The sequence below is a fragment of the Prunus avium genome, chromosome 3 (genome assembly GCF_965620075.1).
Source record: "Prunus avium chromosome 3, drPruAviu1.hap1.1, whole genome shotgun sequence".
NCBI lineage: Eukaryota > Viridiplantae > Streptophyta > Magnoliopsida > Rosales > Rosaceae > Prunus > Prunus avium.
Genome location: NC_142286.1, coordinates 11,329,452 through 11,343,128, shown reverse-complemented (window position 1 = coordinate 11,343,128; position 13,677 = coordinate 11,329,452). Strand labels below are relative to the sequence as shown.

Sequence of the window (13,677 nt, the reverse complement as noted above, 5' to 3'; positions counted from 1 at the left end):
TGAAGCTGAAAAAATTGTTAAATTGAAAGTTATTGATGCAAGGTAAAGCGATTAAGAGATGGTATACTGTATCTTCTCGGAGGAAGGAAAACAGAATTAACAGATGGCATTTGAAACGATCAATATTTGGCTCCCTGAATGTTTGCCTACGCATACAAGAAATCAAAATTTCAGAGCCTCTTTGCCTTCAAGTGAGGCACGGAAGACTCCAAGGGCAACTGCATTGCTCCTATAAAATTTGTTAAAAACCAGTTTAGTTAAATTTGGATATCCAACACAACGTCTCGTCCTGAAAACTGCTTACCACTCCAGTACAGCCAAACCAATAATCAGAACAAGAAATGTCGAAACTACAAGGCTATGACTGCTCTTTGCTTTTAGGTGAAGAGACTCGAAATTGCAAGGGAAACCGAGTTATGCGAAAACAACACAGGCGGAGCGTATTCATGGAATGATAAGCTTCTTGCCAGCATAGATTGTATCCCCTGTAAGACCATTAGCCTCTTTGATCGCATCAATGGATACCTAAGATGTACATAAAAACAAAACATATATCAAATCAAAAGCAAAACATGACTACCAAATAAAATATCATACTAGAAAGTGCAACATATTATTACTTTCAAAGGTTTTGGCAGTCATCCAACATAAATAAATTCTCACCCTCTGTTTCACTAACAAATATAATAATAAGCCATATCATTGTGGTTACCAAACATTTCAAGTTGCTCCACCCAAGTATTTCAGAATGAGATTAATCAAATTCCAGCATTATGTTGTTTTGGTAACTAAGTAAACGTTCAACTCCGTTTTTCCGATTATTGTTCAGAAAAGAGTTTCTGAGGGTGCAAGTACTTAGGGGTGTTTCCACACATATTCCATATGTTTAAAGTGGTAAAGTAAGTAGGTCCTTCTATCTTTTGGTTCTCAATTATCGGCTGCACAATTGAACACCACCAGAATTACTTCTACTCATGCAAATTTTCTCTAAGGGAAATGTAAACTTAGAGCATTATCATGTGCAATACCAAAAGAGTAAAGAGAAGATAAAGTTTACCCCATATTCTCTAGAGAGCCCCCAAAGTGTATCTCCTTTCTCAATCTCTATTGTCTTATGCGACGACTTCGGTGTGTCTGGCACATTTTGGTCCATGCTCGTAATGGTTTTCTACAATAACACCCACAAATCAAATCAATGGGCTTTCAATAAACAGCCAGAAACTTCAGAGTTTAGAGCCATGGCTTTCTCCAAACTATAATTGATGATCAAGTGCACAAGCAATGAGCAAATAGTGGCACCTTCAATGACCAATGTGTCAAACAAAATCAATTATAAGTAATGGGTTTTTCCAAAGCATAACCATTAACCACTAATTGAAAAAACCCAAATGAAAGGTCACTCACTCAAGTAACAATAAATATTCAAGAATCTATTTATGCAAGCAATGAATATCACAAAAACAAAAACCCAAAGGCAACAAAGAAATGGTGAACTACAAAATGTCAAATCGAAAATTTCACACAAAACAGGATCAAAAACAGTAAATTGAGAAATGACGTACGGGCAGAGGAGGGTGTGGTTCCTTGAGAATGGGTTGTTGTTGGGGAGGGAGAGGCTGAGGCTGAGGCTGAGGCTGCGAAGAAGTCAGCTGAATGGGCTGAGTTGACTCACTGTGTGGAGGAGTTTCTTCATTTCCTTTTTTGTTAAAAGGGTTTAACGTTTTGAGAATGCTGATGGCGATGCCCGAGAAGACCACCAATCCGGCAGTCTTGGCGACTGAATTGTCCTTGGAATCGCCGTCGCCAGCGGCGGAGCTTGGGTCGGCCATTGATGGTGGGTTTAGGGTTTAGAGTATTGAGTGAGAGGAGGAGGGAGGAGGGCTTTAGAGTTTGTTGGTTGGGGTTATTTTCAGGGTCGAGCCAAATTCACCAGACAGAAAGCCACCTGCTTTGGTATTTTTCTTACTTCGGACTGAAAAAGAAAGCCTTTCAGACAAACACGCAATTATTAAGATATTTGTAATTTTGATTTTCGCAATTTTATGTTTGTAGTTTATTAATTATTGCAATTAAGGGATCATCATGACTTAATTTCGTCCAATTTTTTCACCAGCATTTTGATAGAATGAAGTAGAATTTTGAATCCAGTAAGCTAAACCCTAGGTGTCATTTGGTGACTAGTCTTGGATTGGATACTTATAATAATTAAAGTATGTTTAAGGAAGAAATAAAAACTTCATTGACCAAATTGAAGGTAGAAGGTGGATTACTCATGGACTATGTTGCACCGATACTCTTAACTAGAGGGGTATGCTAGTATCCGATACGGGTACGATACGTATCCAATATGAACATAGAAGTATCGTTGACTTTTATGAAAGTTAGAACTTCCGATACGTTTCTGATACTTTAAGGATACGGTCCCGATACATTTCCGATACTTTAAGGGGTAATTTTGAAAATTATAAAATCTTATGGAGTCAGAGATTTGGGAACTGGCTTCTCAATGTTTTAATTTGTTTTTGTGTTGCTTTTTATTTTTATTTTTTATGGAGACTTGTATTTTGTGTTTAGTTTTATGTTTTGAAGTCATGATGAATGATTATAACAGATGGATGCAATATTAATGAATTAATTTATATTATTTTAATCGCCGTATTGTATCCTAGTTTTCAGAGTTTTGCCATATCGACAAATCATATCATATTGTATCGGCGTACCCGTACCTATGCAACATAGCTCATGGAGAAAAACTTATCCACTCTAATCCCCACAAAATGGTAGGATTTCTAGTTGTTCGTGTTTCATTTCTTCTCCTCTTTCCTCGTCTCTCTACTTGTGAGTCAGCAGCTCCTCCCACTCTCCATAGGTGCATTTTCTCAGAGCTATGTCTCGAATATGAGGTTTTTGTCTCCTCTACAGTTCTCTCTCATGTGGCCTACGACTACCTTTCTTTGTTGGTTCTCAATCACCACCCTTTTTGCTCCTCAGGTTTTGCGGGTGTAGCTTTCGTCAATCTCCTTGGGTGCCAGTATCAGTATGTGGTGTGGGGATGCGTTTAGAGTGTTAAATACACTAGTTCCTTGGATTATGAGAGCACATTCTGTGCGGGTGCCTTGTTCCCCCATCCTGTTTGGATCTGTGGTATGTGTTAACAGTTACTTCTTTTCAGTGATTGTGGACTTGCGATGGTGTTGCGGCCTGTGTTCTTTGGGATTGTAATTGGGCTTTCACTTTGTCTGTTGTGTGGTTTCATGTTTGGGCATCTGTTTTTTTGTTTTTTGTTTTGTTTTTTGTTTTGTTTAGATTATCTTTGGCTTGTGGCTTTCCACACTTTTGTAATGCTTTTTAATTTATTCGAATAGAATTACATTGACCAAAAAAAACAGGAGCCCCCATATTTATTTTGTGGGTTTACAGCTTTTTCAGGTTTTATTTAGAACTTCAAAGGACTTTCTGTGACTTTAGGGGCCACAACCACTTCAGGCCTATATGTGGTTTGGCCCTACATGTGCAGAAACACAATAAAAATATCTTAGCCAATGGATAGAGGGCGCATGGAAATGTGATCTTAAAGTAAAATATATGTATCAGAACAAAAAAATAATAAATAAAAGTAAAATATATGTAGTAGCCCAGACTAGTCGATTCGATTCAGATCAGTTTTTCAATTAAAAATTTCTAGAGATTACAGTAACAGAATGCGCACGTGTTTGTATGTATAACCGCATATCCACCGACTGTATTCTTGTTCATGTTCCGGTTGTTGAATGCATATATGCAGGCAACGAAGACAAATAGCAAACAAATACAAAGAAGAAACGAGCATTTGAGATGCATCATTGAACAAAAGCTGTGGCAAGATTGAATCCAAGGCACAAAAGCTGCATCATAGATGAAAATTTCATAAGATTCAAATAGATTACTGTCTGGCAAAGGCACATAAAAAAGCCTTCAACAAAATCTCAAAGACCAGTGGCAGTCAGTTACTAGAACTCAAGGGCCTCTCTTAAGACGGCACACTACCATCGAAGAGAGACGGAATAAGAGTTCATTAAAAATATTTCCACTCTATTTAACTCTCACTCCGCATCCCGAACAAGTCCACACAACTTAAAGTTACAATTTAATTCTGTATTCGGATCTTCAACTGACAACCAAAGCTTTGTAAGTAGTGATTTTCTAAATTCAATCCTTGCAGAATTGAAATCTAAAACATGCTTTTCATCTGTAGACAACAAAAGATTCCTAACTCAGCAATACAAATGACACAGAAAAAGTTAGTCCTCATCCATCCCTGCAGGCTGATCTCTCTTACTAGGGCCACCTGCTGGTTTTGCCATTATAATCTGCAACACAGAGTTTTGTCAACACAATTATTTATGATTTAAATGATAATCAACATCACATACTCTTGCAATTAGATAAATGAATTTTAACACTTAATTGATGCTAATCATCAAACCAACTTTCATGTTCTGACCAAAAAAAAAAAAATACAAACACAGCTATTATGTCTTTCTTTTAGTCTTGTTTTGTCAAGAATGAAATCATTGAAAAGCGGCCCAACTTATATCCAATCAGTTGTGCTGAAGTGGGTATTTCTAGCAGAAGATATATTAGCAATACATTTGAAAGTCATAAATCCTTGTCTCACAATTTCAAAATCCCTCACTGTTCAATTCTTTGTAAATAGAGGTAAGCCCACATCAATCTTAATAAAGAATTATACCTACTGCAGTGACTCCATATTTAATCAATTCTGCATTTCCCAAAGGGAACTTCAAAAAATATTCATATTTGCTTCCATTGTTTGAAGTATTGGTACGAGTTTCATGGGTTTCTTATTTTAATCCAAACAAAAGCTCAAAGACGAGTTTAAAACCAGATGCACTTAGTATTTCAGTTTTCCCTCTGGTCTGAATGATTCAGTTCGAAATTAAAGTTGGGTAAAAACCCAAAAGTTATTAGTTACTTACTTGATCTACTCGTAGAACAGTGCAGGCAGCATCTGCAGCATATTTGAGAGCAAAAAACCTGTAGCAAACATCCCAAGGAAAGATCAGGCCAAAACGAAAAAAAGAAAAAAACAGCCCCGCATAGAATATGATGCCTATATCGTATATAAAACAAATTCTTAACCCAAAGTTTACTTATAAATTACAGTGATTTCAATAAGAACATTGAATTCAAATAGATGAATGAAAAACAACTATTTACAATTAATAAAACATCTGATGTGTATGAGTTTGAGATATGAACATTGCTTGGCTTACAAGTAAGGAGTCATTCCTCCTTAACTGAATCTTCACTTATTGAAAAATACCACAAACCCTTTCATATGGATGTAACTCATACAAAAACACATAATGAGAATGCATCCACTAAATTGATAGAGGATTTTAAAAAGGTTAGAATCGTCACTGCATTATCCTCAAGAAACCAACCATTTCTTGAAACCAAAACGTAAATAAAGCTTTCAAAATGGATACATAGCTACATCTATATACACGAACAGAATAATGAAGGAAAAAAAAAACACTGAATAACTGGGTTCCATGAAGTAAAGGATTTTGGCAAAAACATGAATTACAACAAATCAAGGACTTCGGGCCAAAAAACAAAAATACAAATCATGGACTAGATTAAATATTACAAATGTAAACAACTGCCTAATTATGCCCTATTATCCATATTACAACTTCACCACAATACCCCCCCCCCCCCCAAAGCTAAATTAAATTGCACTTTGATATATAACATCAACAGAAGGATACATGCACCAATCAAATGAACCACTAATAGAAGCAGCAGGAAATCATTGGCTAGCAAAACCTCCAGAAAGGGCATGGGAATTAAAAGAGTCCTCTACCAAAAAAGAAATAAAAAATTCTAGAAATTTAATGTACAAAACTTAATCTCATTACCAATATCAGATCAAGCATCACGGTTGTAACAACATACAATGTAATGAAAACTTCCACACACAAAAAAACATAAATCATTACAAGACAAAGAAAAGCTTACTTAGTTATGTGGAGGTCCCAAACATTTAGAGCTGACACATCTCTGCAAACACCGTCTTCCAAGTCGATGCCAACTCTGGTATTTCCTGATGCATGCTCAGCATAGAGGGAGGATATGATCTCCATTGCATTACGCCCAGCATTCTCAGCGAGAGTTTTAGGCACCATCTCAAAACTTTCGGCAAATTTTGCTATAGCATACTGATCCAATCTGCAAAACCATTCTTTCTTTAGTATGTTATTTCACTAATGCCCAATTGAGACCTATGACTGGACACACAAAAAAAATTAAAAATTTACGTTCCGATAGTTGGTGTAGGCCCCCAGATTCTACTTTATGCTTTCAGGTACAACATTACATGCATATTATAAAATCCAATAATTCAGATCAATATCAAAGAACACTAAATGATTCAAATCAAAGTACGTTACAATTACCTATCTCAACCACACCTTTTTTGGACAAGAACATCCATGATATATCCGTTTCTTTCTTTTGTTCTTCTTTCTAGTGCTAGGAAATTGCTCATGTGTTACCTAAGTTTGATCATTTAAAACTGTAAAACAGGTGTCCCTCTCTAGTTGGGTTCTAATACCCATGCTGCTTCTTTAAGGCATTTTCTAGGAAATTTATTCGGATACCATTTCAATTTTTTATACATCTTGTACACTTCAATTTACCCCATACCACAATTTCAATAAAATTCCTTATATGATATGTATTCCTTATACTCCACAGAATCTTGCATAGCAATTTCTACCTCCTTTGAGGATATATCTTTGTTATTGTTGATAATTTCTGTGTGACTGTACCTTAAAGTTTTCATAGAATCAAGCAAAATATCTAATAGTGGTCAAAGTTAGGCATATTGCATACATATTGTGTAAATCACTTAAAACGAATAAATTCAAAAGCAGAGACAATTTACCCTGTTTCTTTAAAAGAGAATTCCTTCAGTCTCCTAGCTAACTCAATTTCAGTTGCCGCAGCTCCAGGAACAATACGGCTATCCTTGCACATTGCCTGAAAATGAAATGCATTAAGATAGTAAGATATCAATGACACCTGATCCAAGAATTATTTTAAAAGTTCCAGAGAACCATATGCTAACAACAATTTCAGAGGTAAAACAAACCCAGCCTAGAAAGACATACAAAATTATAAATGTGCCTTATAAATTACCTTGTAAGTGTTCACTCCATCATCAACTGCTCTTTCAAGGTCATCTAATATACTGTCAGTACTACCTCGTAGAAGCACAGTGGATACAGAGTTGCCACCTTCTTCATTCTTCACAACAGTGACCTACATATTGGACACGTTAACAAGAAATAAGAAAAACAAATGAGGCATGAATAAGCAAATTTATGGACAAAATACAGTCTGAGGAAAAATTTCTTAGCATACCCTAACACCAGCAATTTCCTCCACCGAGACAGAGTCAACATATCCCAAATCATCTGGGTTAGGCTGGCCAAGCTTCAACTGTTACACAAATACAAAGTGTATTAAGAAGCACTCGATAAGGTACACATAAAATATCAAATTCTTGTAAAATTACCATGGCAACAGCACCAGTTGTGCGGCAAAATCGTCTCAATTCAAACTTTGAACTGATTTTCAGCACCATGAGCCTAGAATCAAGAACTAAAAAGTTAAAACACTAAAAGAGTTCAAGGATCTCTAAACGAGATCTAAATACCTTTAAATGGGTAGTACATAGTGAAAGTGCCTACCTAAACTCATAAGTCCCAGTTTATGCTACAATTACAACATTACTGCATACACACAGCATGAACACACAGAGGTCGAAAAAAGTTTAACAAAAAAAAAGCCATTGACACTTACTTGTAACGCTCACAAAAATGCAGTGCCATCTCTCCAACTGCTGCTCCACTGACAATTACTTTGGCACCTGAATCTGCAACTGCTTTGATGAGCTCCTCAACTTTAGCTTCTTCAGTTTTTGCATAATTTTCAAGCTACGGGATGACCAAGAAACCACTTATTAGCTAATAACAGATCAACCACATTAAACCTAACTATGCAAATAAATTAAACAGGTAGGCAAAGATAATTTCCAACATCCAAGCCAAACAAGAAAGGAAGATCAACTTTAATATACCGAGACTAATAATAACAGATATCAGATACCCAGAAAAAAGGTCAAAACATTTTAAAACAAAACTGGTTAGAATAGTTATGCAAAAACCAGAGAATTCAAGCACCATTTTATTCAAACTTAGTTACCAAGAATCAATTTCCTGAAATGAAAAATAAATAATGTAGATAATAATTAAAAAAACATTGCAAAGGAAGCTGTAGGGGAGAATGATTTTACAATTGCCTGCATGAACAGAAGAGTTCCCGAGTTGTAATCTGCAGATCTAAGATATAAAGCTGAACATTCCCTACATACTAAGCAGGCTCGGTCATACATTAGGTTACGCTGCTTATCAGAGTTTTAGGACCCATGTCAATCTTTTGTTTATGAGAAAGAACCAATGTCCACGTAACACTGGTTTAACAGGAAAAACCAAACTCACACATGTTGACATACAGATATATCATTATATAGGTACACAAGTCTGATTCTTAAAGATGATCTCGCAGTTCAAGAGGTGAAGTTCAAACAATGCGGCAAAAAGTAAAACGCATGCTTCAAGGCCCAAAACCCGAAGCTAAATTATAAATCCTAAGCCCTAAAACCCAACACTTTACCCTAGAATGCTAATAAACCATGTTGTACTTGTAACAGGGAAAAGAACTATTAAAAAAACCTATAAGGTAAAGGGTATATATGATATATTTATAGGTACATGCACCTTGGACGCATGTTTCAAGTACCAAATTATCAATGAAATGTTGAAGAATGAGTACTATATACAGAATGTAGAACATTTACTAGGTTACCAGTTGTTAAAAATCCTCATCTCCAATGGGTCTAGAGTTTACTACAATTTCAATCACAAACAAGGAGATTTTAATTGATTTCATAAAAAATTAGTCACCCGAATTTGTAAGTACACTGATATCATGGTTAAGCTAAAAGCTTTGGTTAGGAATCCATACTAAGAAGAGTGGATTCCCTCTTGAAGAAATCATTGTGAGCTTAGTAAATGTTATTCTGCACTTGCTTTTAGAACTAAAAAAGGATCCTTGCTCCAAAACTACAAGTTATCCAACAAACACGAAACACCAAGAACAATCTTTTGCCGAAGTATCAACACAGAAGTAACACTAAGCAGCAATCAATTCACAACTAGCTCAAGTGCTACGGACCTGAAGACAAGAATAGTAAAACACCAGCACATTCCAGTAATTTAGTAATAAAAGTTAAAATTACAGAGTTTTAAATCAAAATTTGAGTCCACAAGACATACGTATCTAATATCGAAAGAACCATACAAAATGGCCATACTATCACAGAAAATGGTAAATCACATTAGAAGACATCTTTAATGTTTCATGTACAGCCCTTTTACAGAAGATAAAGGGGAAATTAAAAAGCAATAACAAGAACCAATAGATTAGAAATAAATTAAACCGTATGAAACTTCTGCATATGAGGCAAAATTTAACTAGTTGCACACAGAATAAGCTTTCAAGAAACTGCCACTAAATATGATCTTATGGTGTAACCAAAAAATATTTGACCTTATGGAATCAGTTGCATATAACCACAACACACACACATACACACAGAGGGAGGGAGAGGGAAGCGAACGCTTTAGTCTCCTGCTATATATACAACATAGAAGACTTCTCTCTATAATAACTTCAACACAGAGAGAACCTTCCTCTTCAACAATTACCTGGTCAGCAGAATGAATTAGGACAGTTCCTTTGGTCTCCGTTGCAGAGGTATCAACACCACTAACAAACACAGCAACCTGAAAAGGTATAACAGAATATTAAAGCTGAGAAACCTGAACCTTTCAAAAATATATTTAGACCACATAACACGGCTAAAGGGTTCTTATAATAAAATATTGCAACTGGATCACACAATTAAAAACAGAAGTGACCAAGTACAAAGTTAAACAGAAGCACATTGCAAGTTAAACAGCACGAGAACACTATAAAGTTAGTCAATATTCTTCATATCAGCAATTCAAAATATTATTAACAATTTTAACTCACAAAACCCAATCTAGTTTAATAATTCAAAAAATCGGGAAATGAAACATTTTAAGAACACTTTTAACAGATATATGTACAATCCATGAAGCACAAATCACGAAATTTATCTGCTATATATAAGTTAAATAACAAATACAAACGAAACCAAAAAAAATAATCTTGGTTATATCACCATAATTCCTCTTAGGGCCACTTTAAGTACATACGAAATTTTTTTTTACCAAATTACTACATAATAAGAAACCATAAATCTGTACTAAGCTTGAAAAATTATTGAAACGCTTGTGATGATAAGTGAACGTCCACCAATCTATTATATACTGAGTTTTCACTGGTACATTTTACCGTTTTGCCTTATTTTGACACAATTTTCCCGCTACTAGAAATAAAGAACAGGTACTTCAAATTTGTGGAAATCGGTATCAACAAAAGAAAGGACCCAAAAAATAAACAATGTCAGCCTTTGTAATGCTCAAGTCACATGCATATAGAAAAGCAAAAATCTAAATAGTCAAAGGTACAGAGGGAACTTCAATATATGAAGAGCTGCATGTCATGACAAGAAGCCTGCTGCACATTTTGAGTATAGCTTATTATTGAAGACTAAATGCCTAAAATTAGTGTTTTCAAGGTAAGATCATGAAAATAGAAGCCGTAATCATCACAGTTATAAGAAACTAAAAGAATCACTGTTATGTGGTACATAACCATCCAATATTCATGCCATTATTTGTTCTGATTCCAAACGTTTGAAGTATGACAACCCTTTTTTTTCTTTGGGAAATCGAAATGTGACAACTTGGGAAGAGGGCATTGTATGGTACACAGCAGACCAACACCTATCCTATCCTAACTGGTATTTGCTTTGATTAATTATCATCAGTTTTACATCATAACAAGTCAACAAACCTACCATTTCCATAGACTTTTCTTACATCATACTATCTAACACAAGCAAACAGCAATTCAACATAGGCAACTGCCGCCACTGGCAATCACAAACCACCTTGATGACATTTAAAGGTAACAAAAAGGCATGATAATCATGCTCATTTTCCTGTTATAATCATTGCATATCTTCTTCCTCACACCCTATATTCCATGCTGCAAGTTTCAATAAAGTGCACTCCCATCCATCATTTACAAGCAACTTGATATTAGATTCAAAATAATACCCACAGGAACCAGTAAATTGTGTCTTTATAACAAAAGCCAAAGGTAAAGAATACTGAACCACTCACAAAATGGTGCTAAAAGACTCAAAGTAATTAGAGAAAGTTGACCAAAAAGTAATTAGAGAAAGACTAAATCTGCCGAAGACCATGAACAAACAGAGCACATCATTTAATGCTATAACATACATATGTTATGAAAAAGTTAAAACACATATACATAAAAGACTGCTAACCTTGGCCTTCCCCATTCGCTTTATACTCCCCACAGCATCAGTTTTCAACACCATGCCTCGAACTACTGTACAATTATGCAAACCCCCTCCCACAATCTTTGCAACACGTACATTATCCACATTAAAGTTTGCTGGGTTCTTGGGACATACTTGTATGCATGCCTATATTGTCCAATCAAAGAGCAACTATTAGAATTTGCTTACAAAAGTGATACGCTATTCTTCTTTTCTTTTCCTTTTCTTTGCTTCCAAATAGCTGGGTAGCTGAAATAGAAAATAAGCAATAACAAATAAGGGTATGCAAGTTATAATTACATCTGCGACGAGTGAGGATAAGATATCTTCTTGTCCGAATTGCTTGCTGGCAACAGCAGCTTTCATTCTAGAAACCACTTCTTCTTTGTTGCGAACATCCATTTTCTCAGAACCTTCCTCAACCAGTTCATTTAAGATTTCAATAGTCTGAAATATCCCAAAAATAAAAATAAAATCAGAACGGAAGAATTCCAATAAACCCAAATGGGTAAACAATCAGCAAACCATTGAATAACCTTTGTGATAGCTTTATTGTATCCACTAATGATCTCACTTGGGTGCAGGCCCATCCTTATAAGCTCCTCTGCGTTTTGCAGGAGCTCCCCAGCAAAAGAAATGGTCAGATTAGCACCGTCACCAATTTCTTCTTGTTGAGCCCTGCCTGCCAAAACCAACAGCTTGGCAGCAGGATGCTGAACCTCAAGCTCATTGACAATGGTGGCAGCATCATTTGTCACAAAGAGCTTGTCCAAATGATTGATTACCATCTTATTCATACCTGAGCAGTAATGAATACAAACAAATTTTAAGAAATTAACTGATTTCAAATCTGATCAACTGAGACTGTGAGTTTTAGAGTAAGAAACGATACCATTGGGACCCAGAGAAGTTCGAGTGATGGTAGAGAGTTGCTTGCAGGCATCGATGTTCTTCACCACCGCTTCGTCCAAGCCGGAGAGGTGCTTGTGCCCCTCCTTCAGCATCGACTGTATACCGTAGGGCTGCATTGCGAACTACTTCTTTCTTTCTATTTTCACCAAAACCCTAACCCTAAACCTCTCCTGCCTGCAACTAAAAGCGCTGTTCTCTTTCGAAACTGACAGCGCGGAGCTTCTTCCCTTTTCAAAAATAACACCTCTAACCTTTTCCAGAGAACTTTACTAAGAACCCCTTGGGCTGGTGACGGAGGTTTATAGTCAGGGTTGGAACTTGGAATGCCCTCCCGTAAAAATAAAATAAAAATAAAAACAGAAAAAGATAAAAGAATTTGCTTTACATAACATATTTTCGCATATTTTCAGGGGTCAATTAGAATTTGGTATTATAAACTAGTGTGGCAATTCCTAACATGAACCGATACATTTTAAATGTTTAATTTTGTTAGTTTAAACATAAGATGTATAACATAACATAACACATGCAATATTCTAAATTACTCTAATTTATGGAGATGGGGATTTGAACTTGTGTGCAAGAGTGCGAGCACATTGCCTAACCCACATACGCATAAACACTAAACATCTTGTTTTTTAATAATTTAATCACATTATTATTTTAATTACAACATTATATTCATCTATCTACTATCTTAGATTAGGACATATATAACGAATACTCGAATCATTAAACCACATTGAATTAAACGTAAAGATAATCAAATTTTGTCGATTATGAACTATTTATTACCAAAATAATTGGCCTATAAAAATGGCCTAAGCCCGATGGGCTAGTCCAAATTCGGTCATATTTTTTGGGCTATGAGTTGGCCTGATATGATACTGTGGACGGGCTTTGCTCAGCCCGTTCTATAAAGGGCAGGGCCTGATCCTTGATTTGTAAGCCCATAGGCAGCTCAGCCTCACCCGATATTATAATTAATCAATTAACATTAATTATATTGTGGATTTTTTTTTTTTTCGGTTACAATATTGTGGAATTATTGATAAGTCCTTGGAAGACTATAATGTACCCCACGCCTCATGCTTGATGCCTACCATGTTGTCTCCTATATAGTTTTTTTCTCTCATTCGCTAGGAAGGGGAGAGTTTGGCCCACTTTTCCAT

At 35.7% G+C, this 13,677-nt stretch overlaps 2 protein-coding genes across 2 annotated transcripts; both read right to left on the bottom strand.

The window, feature by feature from the left end:
* Window positions 1–109: 109 nt before the first annotated feature.
* Window positions 110–1,983, bottom strand: LOC110769730 (uncharacterized). The gene is made up of 3 exons (XM_088250970.1): window positions 1,563–1,983; window positions 1,058–1,168; window positions 110–525 (listed from the first exon to the last, which is right to left on the bottom strand). Exons 1-3 carry the CDS (start codon window positions 1,827–1,829, stop codon window positions 445–447), a joined length of 459 nt encoding a protein of 152 aa, XP_088107096.1. The 5' UTR covers window positions 1,830–1,983; the 3' UTR covers window positions 110–444.
* A 1,881-nt stretch (window positions 1,984–3,864) lies between these two features.
* On the bottom strand, window positions 3,865–12,829 carry LOC110769741 (T-complex protein 1 subunit theta). The gene is made up of 13 exons (XM_021973767.2): window positions 12,486–12,829; window positions 12,130–12,392; window positions 11,894–12,040; window positions 11,579–11,740; window positions 9,843–9,920; window positions 7,876–8,009; window positions 7,589–7,661; window positions 7,435–7,512; window positions 7,210–7,332; window positions 6,956–7,050; window positions 6,028–6,237; window positions 4,980–5,037; window positions 3,865–4,349 (listed from the first exon to the last, which is right to left on the bottom strand). The coding sequence occupies exons 1-13, from the start codon at window positions 12,619–12,621 to the stop codon at window positions 4,281–4,283; spliced, it is 1,626 nt and encodes a 541-aa protein (XP_021829459.1). The 5' UTR covers window positions 12,622–12,829; the 3' UTR covers window positions 3,865–4,280.
* Between the last annotated feature and the right edge of the window lie 848 nt (window positions 12,830–13,677).